Here is an 18168-nt window from a genome sequence, read left to right as displayed (position 1 = left end):
CTCTACTTTATATGTGGGATGCCCGCCACAGCATGGCTTGCCAAATGGTGCATAGGTCCGAACCTGATATCCAAACCTGTGAATCCGGGGCCGCCGAAGCGGAATTTGAGAACTTAACCGCTGAGCCAGTGGGCCAGCCCCTAATTTAATTTTTTAAGAGACTTTTCTTTAGAAAAGTTTTAGATTTACAGAACAATTGCAAAAATAGTACAGAGAGCTTCCATCCATTGCAGACCCACATTCCCCTATTAGTGTGCCTATTTACTACACTTAATAAACCAATGTTGATATATTGCAATTAACTAAATCCTATCCTTTATTTAGATTTTCTTAGTTTTCATCTGAAGTCTTTTCTCCATTCTGGGATCCCATCCAGGACACTCCATCACACTTACTTGTCACATCTCCTTAGGCTCCTCTTGGCCATGACAGTTTCTCAGACTTTCTTTTTCTGTTTTTGATGACCTTGACAGTTTCTCAGAGTTCTGGTCAGATCTCTTGCAGAAGGCGCCTCAGTTAGGATTTGTCTGATATTTTCTCGTGATTGGAGTAGAGGTCCGGGTTTTGGGGAGAAAGACCGTGGAGGCAAAGTGCTCTTCTCATCACATCACATCGAGAGTAGGTACTATCAGCAGGACTCATCATGGCTGGTGTCGACCTCGATCACCTCGGTTGAGCGGGTGTTTGTCAGGCTTCTCTAACGTGAAGTTACTCTCTTTTCTACGTTGCACACCGTGCGCTTAGGAAGGACGTCCCTTCCTAAAGAGACTAAGTCTCCCCTCCTTAGGGTGGAGTATCTATACTTCTATCAGGTGGAATTCTTCGACATGGAAGGTTTGAGTCTGCTCCCCCAGTCGTTGATTTATTCAATCATTGATTTATACCGGTGTACTCACGGATATTTATTTTAATAATTTAGGTTATATTGCAATACTACTTTACTTATTTTGGGTCAAATTGCTGCAGCCTTGGCCACTGAGGTCTCTTTCAGTTCGCCCCTGTGTTGCTCTGATATATGCCATCATTGCAGAACTGGGTTTTGGTTGGTTGGTTGGTTGGTTTTGAGCAATTGCTCACTTTGTAGCACGATGAAATGCTCCAGGCTCATCATGAGTATTTCCCACCCCAGTCCTAGGATCAGCTATTTCTCCAGGGAGCCCTGGTGCTTTTTTCCTGGAGAACCGTATTAGAAACTAAGATTTGCATTAGGTGCATCTCTGATTTTTACGTCATGGATTTCTGCTCTTTATTATTTCTTTTTTTCTACATCCAGTAAGTTTTATTTGTTCTTCTTTTTCTATCTTCTTCTGATGGAAGCATAAATAATTGATTTGGCGCTTTTCTTCTTTTCAATATATGCATTTGGGTACCAGCTTAATATGCCACATCTTCATTAACGTTTCGCTTAAATTACTTTCTACTTTCTAATTTCTATTGGGATCTTTTTCCTGACGCATGCATTATGTAGAAGTGTGTTTTTTAAATTCCTAGGTAGGCAGCCATAGATTTATTACTTATGCTTTTGCTATTGATTTCTAGTTTAATTTCAATGTGCTTCACATAATTTGCTTTTAAAATTTTAAACCCTTTGAATTTGTTTAAACTTTCCCCGCATCCTACTACTTCATCTATTTCAGTAAAAAATCCATATGCACTTGAAAAAGACTTGAATTCTGTTATTTCGGTGTATGCAATGTCTCATCTATCTTAATTAGGTCATTGTCATTAATAATGATTTTCAGATTTTTTTCTTACAATTTTTTTCTCATTGTTTATCAGCTATTGAGAGAAACGTGTCAAAATTTCCTTTTTGATTATGCATTTAAGTATTCCTCCGTTTATGTCTAGGAAATGCCAGCTCTATTTATTTCAAAACTGTGTTATAGATTTAACATACGGATAACTTATTGAATGATTGATTCCTTTATCATTAAAAATATATTTCTTTACATGTAATAATGTTTCTTTGCTTAACTTGCAATTTGTCTCAAATTAGTATAGCTATGCAAGCTTTCTTTTTTCATAAATTTGCGTAGTACACGTTTCTGGGGAGGCTCCTTTTACTTTTAACCCTTCCAAGTCTTTATATTTAGTATTTGTTTTACGCAGCATAGAGTTAGAATTTGCTTTTTTAAAAATCCAGCCTGAGATACTTTGTCATGTAAAACGTTTAGTAAACTTACATTTAAGGCAATTTCTCACATGCTGATAACTGTCCTTATTATATGTGAGTCGCCAGGAGTACCTTCCCTTTTCTTTTGGTCTTATTTCTTGCCTTCTTTTTGATTAAGAAAGTGTTTTACTATTATTTATATTTTCCCCTTTAAAGTGTTGTTTATATATATTTTTTTATTCATTTAGCGATTTCCCTAAAGACTAACACACGTTTTCTTGCTTCCTGGAGTCTGAGACAGAGCGTTGCCTTTGTACTTTTCCTACATTCCTGCAAACGGGAGCGCTTTAACTCCATCTCGTTCCTGCGCCCCATTTGCCTTATGTCTCGTCAATCATTTTAATTATATCTGTTCTTTCAGATTTCACATTCAAGTGTTTTCTGTAGCCAATAGTAATTATTAATTACCCTCGTGTCTTGTCTCTACACTCCTGCCTGCATTTCCTTGTCTCTGAGTCGTGTCCTCCCTGCCTGAAGGAGTCTCTAATATTTCCCTCAATGCAGTTCTAATTCCCTTGAACATTCTTTTCTTACTTCTGTTACAAAAGGATAACGTATTGGGTATAAAGCAATATATGTACATGAATTTTTTAGCACTTTAAAGATGATGTTTCCTTAAAGTCATCTGGCTTCTCTCCTTTCTTTCAAGAATTCTCCTGTTGGTATTATTGCTCCTGTGAAGTTAATCACTTTCTCTGTCTCTCTCTCTCATTGCTAGGACATTTTGTTTATTATTTCTTTTCTTTCTTTGTTTTTTTTTTTTGAGGAAGATTAGCCCTGAACTAACTGCTGCCAATCCTCCTCTTTTTTGCTGAGGCGACTGGCCCTGAGCTCACATCCATCCCGTCTTCCTCTGCTTTATCAGTGGGACGCCTCCACAGCATGGCGTGCCAAGCAGTCCTGTGTCCACACCCGGGATCCGAACCAGGAACCCCGAGTGGCTGAAGCGGAACGTGCGCACTTAACTGCTGCACCACTGGGCTGGCCCCAATTATTATCTCATTTTTATAGTATAACAATGCCCCAAAGGGCCTTATCAGAGAACACGAGATTGGTTTAACATTTTAAAAGGAATCAATGTAATTTTCCATATTAGACAAAATAAAGAGGAGAGATCCACTGAATGCAGAATGTAGTGGAAGTAGAAAAAAATAGGACAAATATAACCTTATCCATCATAAGAATTCTCAGTAAACTGACAACATAAGGGCGCTTCCTCAGTCTGACGTGAGGCATCTGCGAAGAAGGCTCAGCTCACTCAAACTTGATGCGTCAGTATTTAACTCCTGCCCCTAAGGCCATTCACCACTTCAATTCAAAATTTCCCTAGACGTACAATGAACAATAAATAAATAGCATAAATGTTGGAAAAGAAGGATTAAAGTTTTCTCTATTCAGTGACTACACGATTGTTTACAAAAGAATCTAAAATGAAGTGTAAAAAATCTCCTAGAACTAATAAGTGAATTGACCAGGGTTGCAAGATGCAAGTTTAACATCCAAAATCAATTCTATGTCTATATGTTCTCAAGCAAACCCTTGACAAGTGAACTTTAAACCTCCATTTACAGCAGCATCAAAATATGAAATAAGAATAAATTTAACGGAAGTTGTATTCAAGTTCTCAACACTGAACACCACAGCTATGGGATATTTTAAAGAGAAAATGAAGAAGATCTAAATAGACAGAGAAGCATATCTCCGTGGGGGGGCAGCTTCAGCCTTGTTAAGACATCAGTTCTCCTCACATTGATCTATGAATTGCATGCAATCCTAACCGTGATGACGGCGTACTTTCGTGTAGAATCTGGCAAGTCCATTTTTCTGGCTTACATCTTTAGATGCCTGTCTAGTGCAACTTCAGAATTCGGCTACCGTCTTGAAGGGGAAACTGGCCATGTGTTTGAGGCCTCTCAAGTTTCCAACATAGTCATTCCAGGCCCACGTGGCCATCCCTCCAGTTTTATTTTTCCTGAGGTGGTTACCCTCTGCCTTGACATGTCCAGAGGTGCGGTCACTAGCCATGTCTAGAATAAGCCAGTGCCCAGGACAAAATGGCAGCCACGTGGGTAAAGCTTACATGTGAGAGGTTCTACCCCTCTTTTCATCAATACATCCCAGATGCTTTTAAAAATATTGCTCCATTCCTGCCAGCAGTAGAAATCTCTGTTATGGAATATTTTACATGTGATATTAGCTGACCACTTTGATAGCAATGGACTAAATATCTCTCTTCAGTGACAAGACATGTTTACAAATTTTTTATTTGGTACTGAATAGCTATTTCTTGAAATAAAGGTATACATGAGTGTTTAAAAAAACCATGGCCTATCTACTCTACCCTAACCATATTTTCTAGGAATAATAAATGCCTTCTAACACCTTCTGAGACAACTCCCTGGTGCATGTGGACGGAATAAGCATTTGTTCGGAAACAGAGATTTACATACTATCTGCAATCTGCACTTAGGCATATAAAGATTGCTTATATAAATTATCTTTGGGGTCTCTGGAGGTTTGAAAATTAATAAGTTAATTACAGAAAGGGAAAAGGAAATACCTGTTCAACGTTCTTTATTTCACCAGTTCTAAAGTGAGGGATACCCAATGTAGAAATTCAATCAGGAAAATATACACTCAAAGTAAATACCCAGAAGTCAAATATGAAGTCTGGTTTTGTATCACCCTTGGGAGTTTGCTGACGGCAACCAAGCAAACTACAGTTTATCAAGTTGCTGGATCAAAATCATTTGCTTTAACACAATCATTTATGGCTTTGATGAGATGCCTATAAAACCAAAGAATCCATTTGGGCTAAACACGACCAAAGTGGATCAGTTTAGAGTGCGAGAGACTATATTTGACACGTAGAGCTATGCAGAACCTAGACCCAATCTTGATGGTGCTTCATTTTCCTACTGTATCTACACATGTCGAGTTTCTTCCTATAGTTTCCTGAGTTATTTCAGTATCTTTCAAGAATTACTCCATTTTCTGTCTCAACTGGAGCATGGAAGCAGAATAAAGAGATTCTGTTTTGTGATACAGGCTTTGAAATACAGCAGGCTACCGTAATCTGAAGAGTGCACGCCTCTGAAGTGCTAGGGCTGCCTTTGGGACCCGCCCTGCCTGACTTCAGCCAGGGCACCATTTAATCTGTAAAGCTGAGGCCATGGAACTCCCCAGTGGACATTCCAACTCTCTCTGTGACTTCCCCTTCTGGACGCTGCGTTACTAGGCGAGGTGACACCCCAAGTCTGGAGAGACCTGAGCCTCTAGAATCCATACTCTCATCCTATGCAGCTTTGCTTAGTTCCGTGCACTGAGCCCCGATATGCCGAGTTTAAAAGTGAACTTGGAGGTTAATTCCAAATTCCTTCATTGAAAGCTTCTCTTATTTTAATTTTGTTTTGTGCTCTCTCATGATAGCCCCCAAATAATAACACCTTTTCTTTTCTTCCCTTCTGTTTTATTTCTTGATTCCTTTGTCCTAGCATCTATAATATTCCCAGAATGCTGACCCCCAGGAGAGCCTCAGGGGCAAATTAAAGAGAGCCACAGAGCTTTAGCGGCCAGGCAAAGGAGTCACAGTGCCTGTCTCTCCTGGACATTCTCCAGAGGGACCGACAAGACCCACTTCACCTGCTCCCCTCGGCTTAGGAGCACGACCATTCAGGGAGGCAGAGAGATGGCAAAGATAGCACGCCCTTCGGATAAAGGCTTGCAGAGTTAAATAAGAGGATAGCAAGGTTACCAAAGAGGCACATCAAGGAGAGAAAGGACGGAGAGGATAGACAGAGTCTCTCACCTCAACCTCCTGGCGGGTCCATGACTGAAGGGCGCTCCACAGCTCGACGGCGGCTGGAGAATCTCAGTGGGGGAAGCTGACCGGGGTCTTCCACGGGCGGGGTGCCCCAGGTTCTGCTGTGGACGGTCCTTGACCACAAGCTTAGGGATCAGATAAGGCGTGAACATTCATGAATCTTCTAATTCACTTCATCTCCTTCCATTTCCAGGATTTGGCTGGGTGGAAAGTCTCAATTAGTGTAAGTGCCAATAAAGGAATTGCTTTTCTTTTCCCAAAAGGTGACCTCTGACTGTTCGTCTCCTCTGCTGACTCATTGATGGTACAGGAGAGCGCTTGGCGATGGGCTGTGGTGAAGAAAATTCTCCACTCCTTTCTAATGCAGACTGGACTTAGTATCAAAGAAAAAAAGATGAAATTTTGGAGAATCTCTTTGATTTCCTCTCTTATGATAAATTCCTAGTTGCGTCTTGCCCTCGCAGTCCTAAGACTCTGGCCCCTTCTCCCCGAATCTCCTCTCTATCTCTCCTCCCACTCCTGTCTTTGGTCAGTGGGCTCCAGCCTCAGTGACTTCCTTGGGGTCCCCAAAGACTCTACAAACCCTTCTCCCGCTGGGCTTTTGCCCCGTTGGTTCTTTTCCTATTTACCCGTCATGGGCAGCTGTGGACCTGCCTGGTCTGGCTCCAATGCCCCCTCCCTGATGAAGCCACCCCTCCTGCTTCTGCTTTTCCTCCTTCTCTGATACATTTTTCTCTATAAACCACATCAGCTAGAACGCAAGCCACAAAAAGGCAGGGGTTTTCCCGTGATGTGCTTGCTACCGTATGCCCAAGGAAGGTGGCCGGGCACAGAGAGGACACTGGTGCTCAAGCATTGTTGACTGAATAAACAAATGAATGAATAAATGATTCTATCTTGGTCTCATTGTTTCCCCTAAAGTTGGCCCTTTGTAGAAGTTCTACTTTTCAAAAAACCATCTGTATCTATCCATATTTCTCTACCTATCTGGATGAAGTGGGGAGTTTGGTAGAGGGGAAATTAATATAGAGAAGGCGTCACAAAACTATCCAGACAGAAGAAGGTGACAGAGAATGTTTAAAATCTCTACCTATACAATTTTAGATGCACACGATGCAGGCACCGTTGTAGCAAGGATGGCCGTCCTCTGCCCTGGAAGCTGGTACCACGTTGCCTTGGTGATGAGAGTACTTCCCAGGTGATTCAGGGTGTAGGGAGGCCCCACTTGGGGCTTCTCGTTCTCATTCTCGCCCACAATCGTGGCCACTTTGTCCTGCAGGGACTGGCAGAGCAGCTGTCCTTGCTTTCTGGAACTCTCCCTTTCTAGTCAATATGTAATTTCGAAACTTCCTCTTCTGTTGAAGGTGACTGTTCAAGAGGAAGACGTTCCCTGAGTTCCCCCGTGAAGGAGGGGAAGACAAATGTTCCCATTCATGTTTTATTTTCATAGATCCGTGTCAGTGGAACTTTTGTTGGAGGAAAACAATGTGGTCGTAGTTGGGTGTGGCGCTCCCCTTCCTGAATCTCAAATCTTCCAGAGTCTTATGGGGACAACCTGGAGCCTCTGGGTCTCCCCCTCGGCACGGCTCATATCCTCATCACGTCAATGATCTGGCCTTGGGTGAGCCTGGAACACCCATAAGTGATGAAGTGGGAATTTTAATAACGGAAAACAGTAAGAGGCACTTTATCTCCCTCCGTCTTTAATATCTGCTGCAGGAGAAAGATGATGATGCTCCTGGGGCACGGCGAGACCCTCCGTCTCCAGCTAATAGTCAAGGCCCATTTTCTCGCCTGCCACATTACTAAGTCCATCAGGCCCCTCCCCTTGCTCCACTTTGGCCTGGGATGGGCAATAAATGGGCACAGTCCAGGCTGGAAATGATGTCTCTTCCAGGTTGGGAGAAATTTACTGGAAATGTCATTCATAAACTGTTTCTCCTCGAACTCCCGATGGTTCAGACTTTCTTTTCACTTTCTTTCTTCCTCTGCTGTGATGTGGTCTTTCGTGAAGGGCTCTACACGGCAATTCCAATTTGACGTCAGCGTATGTCCCCGTGAACACTTCAGCATGAATATTATTAGCTACAGTTTAATATTTGTTTAAGTTGCTTTCCTTTGAATGTAACACTCATCAACAATGGGGTGCACGTTTGAAGAGTTTGGACAGGCCCGTGCCACGCTGTAAGGCAGTCCTTTATCAGGATACAGAACGTTATATTCCCGGAAAATTCCCCTGTGCTTGTCTCAGTCGCCCGACTCCACCTCTGCTGGAGGCTACCACGGTTCTCATTTGTTTCTAGCATATAGTTTAGGATTTCAAATAAATGGAATGACACAGCAATTACTGCTTTGCGTCTGGTGACCTTCGCTGCTTAACATCATTTTGAGAATCTCCATAGGTTTCATTTTCTGAGTAAACCTCCGTTTATTGACCGTTCTCCTATTGCTGGACAACTGGGCTCTTTCCGATTTAGGCTTTTTGGGTAAAACTGCTATGCATATTCTTAGACAAGTTTTGGTTTTCCCATTTAAATAGAATAAAGGAGAAAAAAACACCTGATCATCTTAGGATGCAGAAAAAGCATTTGACAAAGTTCAACACCTATTCACTTGAAAAAGCCTTCAGCAAACTAGGAATAGAAGGGAATTTTCTCAATCTAATAAAGGGCACCAGCGAGAAAAGCTTCCTCAGATTAATGATGAAATATTGAACACCCCCTCCCCCAGAATAAACGTAACATAAACTCCTTGTGTAAGACCTCAACACGAGATTGCTGAGAATAAAGACCCGAATAGACATAGATCACGTTCACGGTCGGAAAGACTAAATATCATCAAGAGGTCAGCTTCCCCCAAATTTATTGGCGGATCCACACAATCTCAGCCAAAATCTCTGAAGACCTTTTTGCAGAAGCTGACAAGCTGATTCTGCGATGGATACGAACGTTGGAAGGATCTAGATGTCCAAGGCCGTCTCAAAAGAGAAGCGAGGCTGAAGGAGTCACACGAGCTGACCGCGGTTCTCACCGTGAAGCTGCTGTCGTCAGGAGAGAGCGCTCCCGACACAGGAACCAACAGAGGGGTCCAGGAAGCCCAGAAACAGACCCAAACTGTCGCAGCCAACTGCTTCAGAGGAAGGCTCTAGAATAACTGGGTGTCCCAGATCAGGAACAAGCCAAGGACGCCCAAACTCACGACTGAAAGTCAAACTAGAGCTCACCATGGCAGTGAGGCCAGGAAATAAAATAGAAGTCAGAATACTTAAAAAAAGGAGAAAAATACCCTCTCTCGATTTGCCGATGACATGACTGTTTACATAGGAAATCTTAAGTAATTGACAAAGAAGCTGCTAGAACTAATAAGTCCATTTAACAATTTTGCAGGATACAAGGTTAATATGCAGAAATGGGTTGAATATTGATACAGTAGCAGCAATCAATTGGAAAACGAAATGAATTTAGAAATTCAATTTGCCACAGCATGACAATTCATGAAACAGTTAGGGATAAATCTTTATTACTGTTCTGTTCAAAGTGTTTTCTAATTTCTTTTTTGATTTCTTCTGCAAGCCATGGATTATTTAGAATTGTGCTGTGTAAATTCCAAATAAAATGTGTGAAGGTCGATGGTGATAACTTCTGATGGGGAAATAAAGCGGCAGAAAGTGAAAGATACCAAGAAATCTCAGAATCTTCCCTGAAAGGCTGATCTGTGATTGAGATGAGGAGGAGGTGAGAAAGGCCGCGATGTGAAAAGCCGTAGGAACATTCCAGGCAGAAGGAACAGCAAGTGTAAAGGCCCTGAGGCAGGTAGAGGCGGGAGCTCTGGGGGCCACTGTGGCCCAAGCAGAGCGAACAGGAGAGCAGTGAGCAGTCTGGGGCTGCTTCGATGGGACCCTGCTCCTCCTGAGGTCACTGGCTTCTACTTTGGTAATCAGAATTAACCGTTAACTTCCATTGATAAAGAAAACAATGGAGATATTTCAACAAGTCTGTGGCTGAATCAATATTTTCTCTTAATAAGATATTAAAATGGTTGCTTAGAAATAAATGGAGCCTCATCTTCCTGGAGTTCGTGAGCTGTGTTTTGAGTATTTGCAATTATGGTGCATGAAATGAGCACTCTCCATTGAGATTGCTTCTAGAAAATCAGTGATGATGCCTCACAGCGCCCATAGGCTCCGAGGGTGTCATCCGAGTGAGACCCACGTGACGGCAGGAGTGTAAAGTGGAGGAGGGAGTCACTGGGACCAGCCGCAGACCCTGGTCCTCAGCCTGCAGGCAGCGTCTGAGCACAGTGCGCTTGAGGGAGCTCGCTCTGAGCCTGTGCTGTGGGGAGAACCTCAGGCCTCCGCCAGCCACCGAGACCCTCCAGTTGCCCCCGAGCATCAGGACGCCCCAGCCTCTGCGAGAAGATGCAGGTGAGAACAAATGTCTGTCGTCCGTCCTCTGACCTTGACCCGCTCTGTCCTCCTCGAGCGCTCTCGGCGTCTCTGTTCCTCACTCTGCCGGGCTCTGTCTGGGACACGGGATGTGCTTCCCACTGGTTCGCCCCTTACAGGGGCTGCCTCTAGGGTCCGGGGGAACAGGCTGGGCTGGGTCTGCTTGTCCCCCTGGAGAACGGGAAGGAGGGTTCAAGAGAACAGAGGCAGGGACGCCAAGAGCCTCAGAGGGGCCAACCCCTGAGCACTTGGCTCCAGCTCTTTTTCCTTCATTTGCTTCTTAAACCTCCTGAGAGCAAGCGGTGCTGCAACAGCCAGTAAGTACGAAAGGCTTGAAACATGGGATTCCTGCGGGCAGCTTCCGCAAAGGAAAATTGAAAGCACAAGTCTTGGGACTAAAGAAAATGACATTGATCTCCGAAAGTGACACCTCAAAACCAGCACATGTTAGATCCTAACGGGAGAGAAGAGCGAGCTGGGACAGGGAGTGGGGCCCGCACCTGCCGCGACCGTGGTAACCTGGCTCCGTGCGCACCACACCTGCTCAAACCACGTCATCCCGAAGGGACGTCTCTGAGAGAGGGGCTCAGAGTCAGCGTGGCGCCTCTCAGCTTTCGCCTTTCCGACAAGACGCTCCCTGGTCCGAAGGCGGGAGGGTCTGCCCCGGGGGTGGGGGCCGGGGGGGAGCGCAGCCTGCTGTGCACGTGCGTCTCGAGAGCATCAGTCCGAGGTTTGGAAGCAGCCATCACACCACCGCATCCACTGGTTCTGATTCGTCTCACCTGTTGACGATCACAAAGGCAGGACAGGGCTGAGATCCTGAGAAATCCCAAGTCCTCCCGAGGAGCGTGGCTCTGCCTCCCGTCACTGGTGCTGAGGAGCGAGGCGGCACCAGGACCCGGTGTCTGGGTTGCAGACCCGCCGTGTTGGTGGACGCGGGCCTCTCTCTCGCTGTGGACTCTGCACGGCTTCCCTGCAGGCCTCAGCCTGAACTCACGCGCGTTGTCTCTTCAAACACGCATCCCCTTCCGGCCTCAGGAGTCCATCGTTCTCACCGAGCACGCGCAGTCATGGGCCTTCGAGCTGCAGAGCCGCATCTCTGGGTCCCAGGACGCAGCAAAGCCACGAGGCCGCACTGTGGCTGCCCCTCGTCCTGTCTGTCCCTTCACGGATGTCCCTGGCTTTAGCTCTAGGGGTACAGAGAGAGAAAAGAAGCTGGATTCCACCCCTTTCCCCTAATGTGTGCACTGCGTTTATGATGCCAGAAGTCCGTGTGACGGTCAGCTGTATGTGTCAGCTTGGCCAGGCCACGGTACCCAGATATGTGGTCAAACACTGTTCTAGATGTTTCCGTGAAGGCATTTTTGTTCCATTTCTTTCTTCTTCCAGCTTTATCGAGGTATTATTGATAATTAAGAATTGCATTGTCTCTGTGAGAGGGTTTCCATTCCCTTGAATATACACCCAGAAGTGGGATTGCAGGATCCTATCGTAGTTCTATTTTTAATTTTGTGAGTAACCTCTAAACTACTTCCCATAATGACTGTACCAATTTATATTCCCACCAGCAGCGCACAAGCGTTCCCTTTTCTGGGACGATATTCTTTAGGCAGATTAACGTTTGAGTCAGCAGCCTTTGAGCAGAGCCCATCAGCCTCTGTAATCAGATTACTGATGCGTGGACTTCATCCAGTCAGGTGAAGACCTTGATGGAAAGGACTGACCATCCCCAGCGGAGGGATTCTCCTCCGGGCGGCCCTGGGGCTCCAGGCTGCACCGTCGGCGCTTCCCTGGGTCTCCAGTTTGCCCGCCCACCCTGCAGGTGTGGCCGGGACCAGCCCCCACAACTGCGTAAGTCAACCCTTGAAGTCACCCTCTCTCTCTAGACACACCTCCGCTGCTGGGTGTCGTCTGTGAACAAAGACAGTTTTATCTCTTCCTTTCCAATCACGTGCCACTTATTTCTTCTTCTGATCTAATTGCACTCCGTAGGACAGAAGGCGAGTGGTGACAGAGGACGTCCTTGCCCCGTTCCCACTCTCAGAGCGCGAGGTGTCAGCCTCTCACCGTCGCGTGTGATGTTGGCTGTGGGTCTTTCATGTGAACCCTTTACGGGGTCAGGAAGTTCCCTTCGATTGTTCATATTTTGAGAGACTTTATCACGAATGGGTGTTGAATTTCGTGAAATGCTTTTCTGCATCTGGTGACATAATCATGTGCTTTTTCTTATTCAGTCTGTTACTATGATGAGTTACATTGATTTGTGTCCATTTCTTTTAATTTGCTTTATTTTAATCTGGTAAAGTAAATAGTCATTTATTTTCAAGAAAGTTATATATCATATAATATATATAATAAATGATAATATAACATTGCATAAATACATATTATATATTGTTCCTTCTCTTTTTCTCTGAACCCTCTAGAGATGACTGGCTGTGTTTCATACCGTCCTTTTTCTCCCAGTTTGGACCTCGTTTGCCAGACCCCCTTCTGGTCAGCAGGATCCGTGTGGCGGAGTTCTAGCTGCTTAAACGAAGGAGGAGAGTTGTGAGCCACCTCTATGCGAGCCTGCAAGGACTTCCCATGTCAGGTGCTCACACGTGCTGTCCATCCTCCTTCCTGGTGGGTGAGCGCGTCCCAGAGACACCTGGAGACTCGTGCTGAAGATGCTGGAGCCAGCGAATGGGCAGAGCCCGTGTTCCCGCCGCTCCGCATAGAGGAGGGGACACACACTTGCCACCCGCTCATCAGGAGCAGCAGTTTGGCGCGTAGGTGAGTGAGAAACAAACTTCTATCGCACTTAAGCCCTTTTACTCCTTACAGCCCTTTTATCTTTTATAGCTGTGGGGCGGATTTCTCATAACAGAAAAATTAATCGTCAGCCTTTACTTAAAGCCCAAGTGCCAGGCGGTGAAGACACTCCTACGGCAGGCGGTGAATGTGGAGACTGATGCTGTGTGGTTGTAACGCATTTGATCAAGCGGTTGCCTCCCAGGACTTAGAAGGCAGACAAGGTTCCGAGGGAGGCTGAGCCTGTCGGGGAAGGAGGGGAGGGGGGAAGCGGGGTAGGAGGTGTGAGGATTTTCTTTTCTCCTCTGAAGACCTTACAGAGCAGAGAGGAGCTCGTTGAAATCACTCTCTCGTTTGCAAACAGAAATGAAATTGAATAGCAAGCGTCCAAAGAGCCATGGATAAGGAGCCGCCGGGGTTCTCCGGTGACGAAGTGTTCCCTGGGTGTCTGCCATCTGTGCAGTTAAAGAAAAACAGCCAGGTGACGAGATGCAGCAGGAGAAAGGAGTGGGAAGAAACGGGGAACAGGGCCCGTCCCAGCCAGCTGCTCGGGCGCGGAAAAACGGATGTCTCTCTTAGAACCTAACTGTGAGGTTAACTTCTTCATCCGGTCAACAAACATTCCCGCATCATCGATAGGCCGGTCACTGTCTTGTTGTCTTGTGAAGAAGATAGCTAAGTTTCTACCTTAAAGTTGAAAGTGGTCTCAGTGGGGATATTGGCAGGAAGACGAACTATGTCCCCTGGCGCTTGATGAGATGTTTTCTCCAGGGAGCGTGTTTGGAGCGCTCCGTGAGCCTGGCAGTTGGCTCGGTCTGGTTTGGTGTTGAGGGAGCCCTTCACGCGAACTCTAAGCAGCTGTTTCTTCCAGTTTCTCACATGAGTCTCTTTGTGCCAGTGGTGAACGAGATTCGTGTATTCTTCTAGTTTGGGATATTGTTAAGTCATGAGGGAAACAAATGTGGGTGTGAATTTCAATGCTTAAGTAGTCTCCCTTTGGACATAACTTTGTAAGTTAATTTGTAAACTTGAATTAATGAGTATTAAATGTATTACAAATCAAATAGATTACTTATCAGATCTTGTACCAAATAGTAGCCTAAGATTTGAGGCTTATCATCTTAAATTTACTAGAAATTCTAATTCTTTGTTACGTGCATTATCAACATTCGCAAAGTGAAATCACAATTTAAATTCCAATTCAAGGGACAGAATTGACTTAAGAAAATAACTACTTGGTAAAGATTTGTTAATAAATGTCTCCTTGGTTCCATTCAGTGGTGCCACTGAAGAGATTAGAGCGGAGCAGAGAGAAAAGCCCATAAATACAACTTGCTGGGAGGGGCACCAGGCGTTGTGTAGGACACAGGGTGAAGGACTTCCCCCTGAGCTGTCACCTCCTAGAGGGGACACCAGGAGCACAAATGGGAGCTGGCACAGGATGATGCCGTCTTCCCGATGCCAGTGCAGCCGTGCCGGCCTCACACAAGCCCAGCCACGAGCTGAGTGCCTAGAACACGGGCCTGGAACGTGGGGATGCCGCCTGTCAACCACAAAAGGCCAGATGCTCACAAGCAGCCGTCTCGGGGACACCATTCAATGCAGAACCGTCTCTGAGCACACGGCCTTCTGCGAGGGGTTTTATGTGGTAGAACACGGAATCGAATTGCACGTCGGTTATTAATGGAATTCTTCAATACAAGCACAGCCGTTCAACGCAAGGAAGAGGATGCACAAATCAATGGTAATAAATAGGGTCATAAAGAAGTGGTTCTGCCTTCAAACCAATTCTAAAGCATCCAGTAAGACAGTGACACTGCACATCTTTCCTGTGACACGCTCACAGCAGTTTTTCGTGCATTCAGAAGTCATTGTGTGTGTGTGTGTGCACGTGTGTGTGAATGAGCCATGAAGGAAATGCCACTGAGTCAAATCCAACACTACCATTGTGTATTCTGTGCACGATAATAACTGAAAGCAAACGGACAAATACATTTTTGTATATTACTGGTGTTCAGTTTATACAATTTTGTTAATATTCATTCTTATGTAAACATGCTTCTCTTTTCTGATGATGTCTATTGATTTGCAAACTTACAGAATGTAGTCAAGAAAAGAAGCCGAGTGGTGAAAAGAGAGACGAGTTGAAGATTTGCAATGCGAGGCGGGAGCAGTCGCCCCAGCGAGGTCCCTCCAGCAGGTTAGAGGGACGGGCTCTCAGGCTCCGGCCTGGGCTCTGGGGGACGTGCGAGTCTAGGATTTCTTCAGGAGCTTCCAGGGAGAGGGACTGGCCCTGGGACCAGGCAAGGTGGTCACCCGCACGTGCCAGCATCGTGGCTTCTGGGAACAGAGTTCTGGGAGGACCCTCCGCAGCTCACACGCTTTGTCCTTGCTCCCGGGCTCGGGGGAGGGTCTGAAGCTGGAGGCTGGTGGAGTGAACGGGATCATCCCCAAACTCAGGGGTCCAGGCCCCTCCCCCATCTCCATCTTCACAGGGGTGACCCCTGCAGCAGGGCGAGCAGATGGCTCACGAGCCCCGAAATGACCCCACGGGCGTCTCTCCCAGACCGCAGCCCTGGCCGTCACACCCGAACAACGGGTCTGAGTTACCAACGGCGGCGAACGCAACAGCGCACAGCACAAGTGTGGATGGGGCCCACGCCTTTTCCACTTACGAGAACACTCTCTTCCTTGCGATTGTGCTCGTGAGCCTCTGTGGGTTGGTGGGGAACGGCATGGTCATCTGGCTGCTCGGGTTCCGCATCAAGAGGAACCCCTTTTCCGTCTACATCCTCAACTTGGCCGGTGCCGACTTCGCCTTCCTCTTCTGCAAAAGCGTCAGGTTCCTACTTTTTGTTTTAAATCGCTCCGTAGCTGTGCTCAATGTGCTCATACGAGGGGTCACCTTCTCTTCTTTGCTGATGAGTCTGAGTCTGCTGATTGCTGTCAGCGTCGAGCGCTGTCTGTCCGTGCTCTTCCCCATCTGGTACAGATGCCGCCGCCCGGCGCAGCTCTCGGCCATCGCGTGCGCTCTGATTTGGGGGCTGTCATTGTGTCCGGGGATCTCTGTGCTCTTGTGTGTCCACTTTGTGGCCTTCTCGTGTGATGTAGTAAACTTGGTCTATTATGGGATGTTCTTGCTTACCTTTCTGGTGCTCTGTGTGTCCAGCCTGGTTCTGCTCATCAGGGTGCAGTGCTTCTCCATGCGGAGACAGCCCGCCAGGCTCTCCAGGATCGTCCTTCTCACGGTCCTGGCCTTCATGGTGCTCGGTCTGCCTCTCGGCGCAGGCTTGCTGGCCGACAAGCTCTCCCCGTCCTTCCCCTATTTTGACATCCTGCTGCCCGTCTTCCATCTCCTCTCCGCCCTGAACAGCGGGGTCAACCCCCTCATTTACTTCTTCATGGGAAGGCAGAGGCAACAGCGGGGCTGGAAGCCTCTCAGAGAAGTGCTCCAGAGCGCGCTGACGGAGGACGTGGAGCTGAGCACAGAAGAGCCGCCGTCCCCAGACGACACCTGATGTCCCCCTGAGCCCAGGGAGAGGGCAGCTCTGCTGGAGCCTCAAGATCCGACCCTGCACGAGGGCCCACCCATCCTGCACCCACTTTAAAGGCTGGCACAGCCACCCCATCTCTTACACAAATTCGTTATGAGAAACAATCATGTAAGTGTTGATAGGCCTCCATGCTTTGCATTGAGATTTACAAGCAGGTCCCTGTTAGGTCTTTTTTTTTCCTCCTTGTATCTTCCTTCTGGAAGTCTCCTCTGCTAGTTTTGTTTATCCAGGCTTCCCACAGCCCTCTGCTCCTAGGGAGAGGCTGTGAACTGAACTAAGTGGGTTCATGTCTTGGTGACTGCAGAGCCGAAAAGCACAACCAAGGCAGAAGCAGGGGAAGAAAGGTTTATTGCTTGCACGAGCGATGGAGAACAGCGGGGACGACTCCCAGAGCAGGGTCTCCCCGAGCTCAGTGCTCATGGAGACGTTATACACAGGAGGGCGGAAGGTCAGGGTTTATTTGTAACAAGTGTGTTCATTAAGGTGCATGTATAGCATGTATACATGTTAGTACATACATCGCATGATCTAAAAATGGCTGTTTGGACCTCCCCAGAGGAGGGAAATTTAAGATGCTAATGAGTTAAGGAAACTTTAGGACTATCTGATGCTGGAACAATTTGCAGAGGTCTTTCTGCAAACACGTGATTTGCTCTGCAAAACAGACCACATAGTTTCTTTTTGTCTGAAAAACACCCAGACAGATCACTTTAGTTGTTAGCTGCATCCTCCGTAACCCTTTCTTTGCCTGGTTCCCTGGTCACAGTTGGGCACAAGGCCCATGTGCAAGGGATGTCCTCAACCCAGTACTAACGCATCTGGCTGTTCCTTTGGCTGATCCCGACCCTCCCTGGGTCTCTGACCCGCCCTCCTGTGTGTTGCCCCTGGAGAGCCGCCCAGAGGGCACGTGCTTTGGAGTCCCTCCCCCAGCGCCCGCCTGGACAGGGCGGGGTTGGCACCCTTTGCTGGAACCGTGAGCTCGCTAAGGGGGCCTGGCACACAAGGTCCCGAGACCCACGTCTCCCCCATCTGTCCCTCGTCCTGATTTCCTGCGTGTGTTCCAAGTGTGCAAACACTAACGAATGCCACCCTTAGCCTTTTCCTTTACACAGAGCATCGCATGCAGGCTGTGTCTTTATTGATAATTCTCTTCCAATTTCATCCTCCTCCTTCTGTACGGCTGTGTTTTTTACAAGGTGAAGTTCCTGTCTTCTTCAATGACTGCTTTTATTTTCTATTTCATAGTCGTATGAAGTAGCTCATTTACCTGCTCCAGGAAGAAAGTAAATTATGTCTGCATGTGGTGTGTTAGCGTGTGTGTGTGTATGTGTGCGTGTGTGTGCGTGTGTACATATACAGTGTAGGGAATGTATCATTTTCC

General features: G+C 46.6%; 1 protein-coding gene across 1 annotated transcript; it reads left to right on the top strand.

The window, feature by feature from the left end:
• The first annotated feature begins 10192 nt into the window (after window positions 1-10192).
• On the top strand, window positions 10193-16751 carry LOC103544427 (mas-related G-protein coupled receptor member X4-like). Its single transcript, XM_070564649.1, has 3 exons — window positions 10193-10419; window positions 12867-13215; window positions 15334-16751. The coding sequence occupies exon 3, from the start codon at window positions 15756-15758 to the stop codon at window positions 16749-16751; it is 996 nt and encodes a 331-aa protein (XP_070420750.1). The 5' UTR covers window positions 10193-10419; window positions 12867-13215; window positions 15334-15755.
• The last annotated feature ends 1417 nt before the right edge of the window (window positions 16752-18168 follow it).

This window comes from Equus przewalskii, chromosome 11 (genome assembly GCF_037783145.1).
Source record: "Equus przewalskii isolate Varuska chromosome 11, EquPr2, whole genome shotgun sequence".
Classification (NCBI taxonomy): Eukaryota; Metazoa; Chordata; class Mammalia; order Perissodactyla; family Equidae; genus Equus; species Equus przewalskii.
Note: the sequence above shows the minus strand (reverse complement) of the source record. Positions and strands in the feature narration are given on the sequence as shown.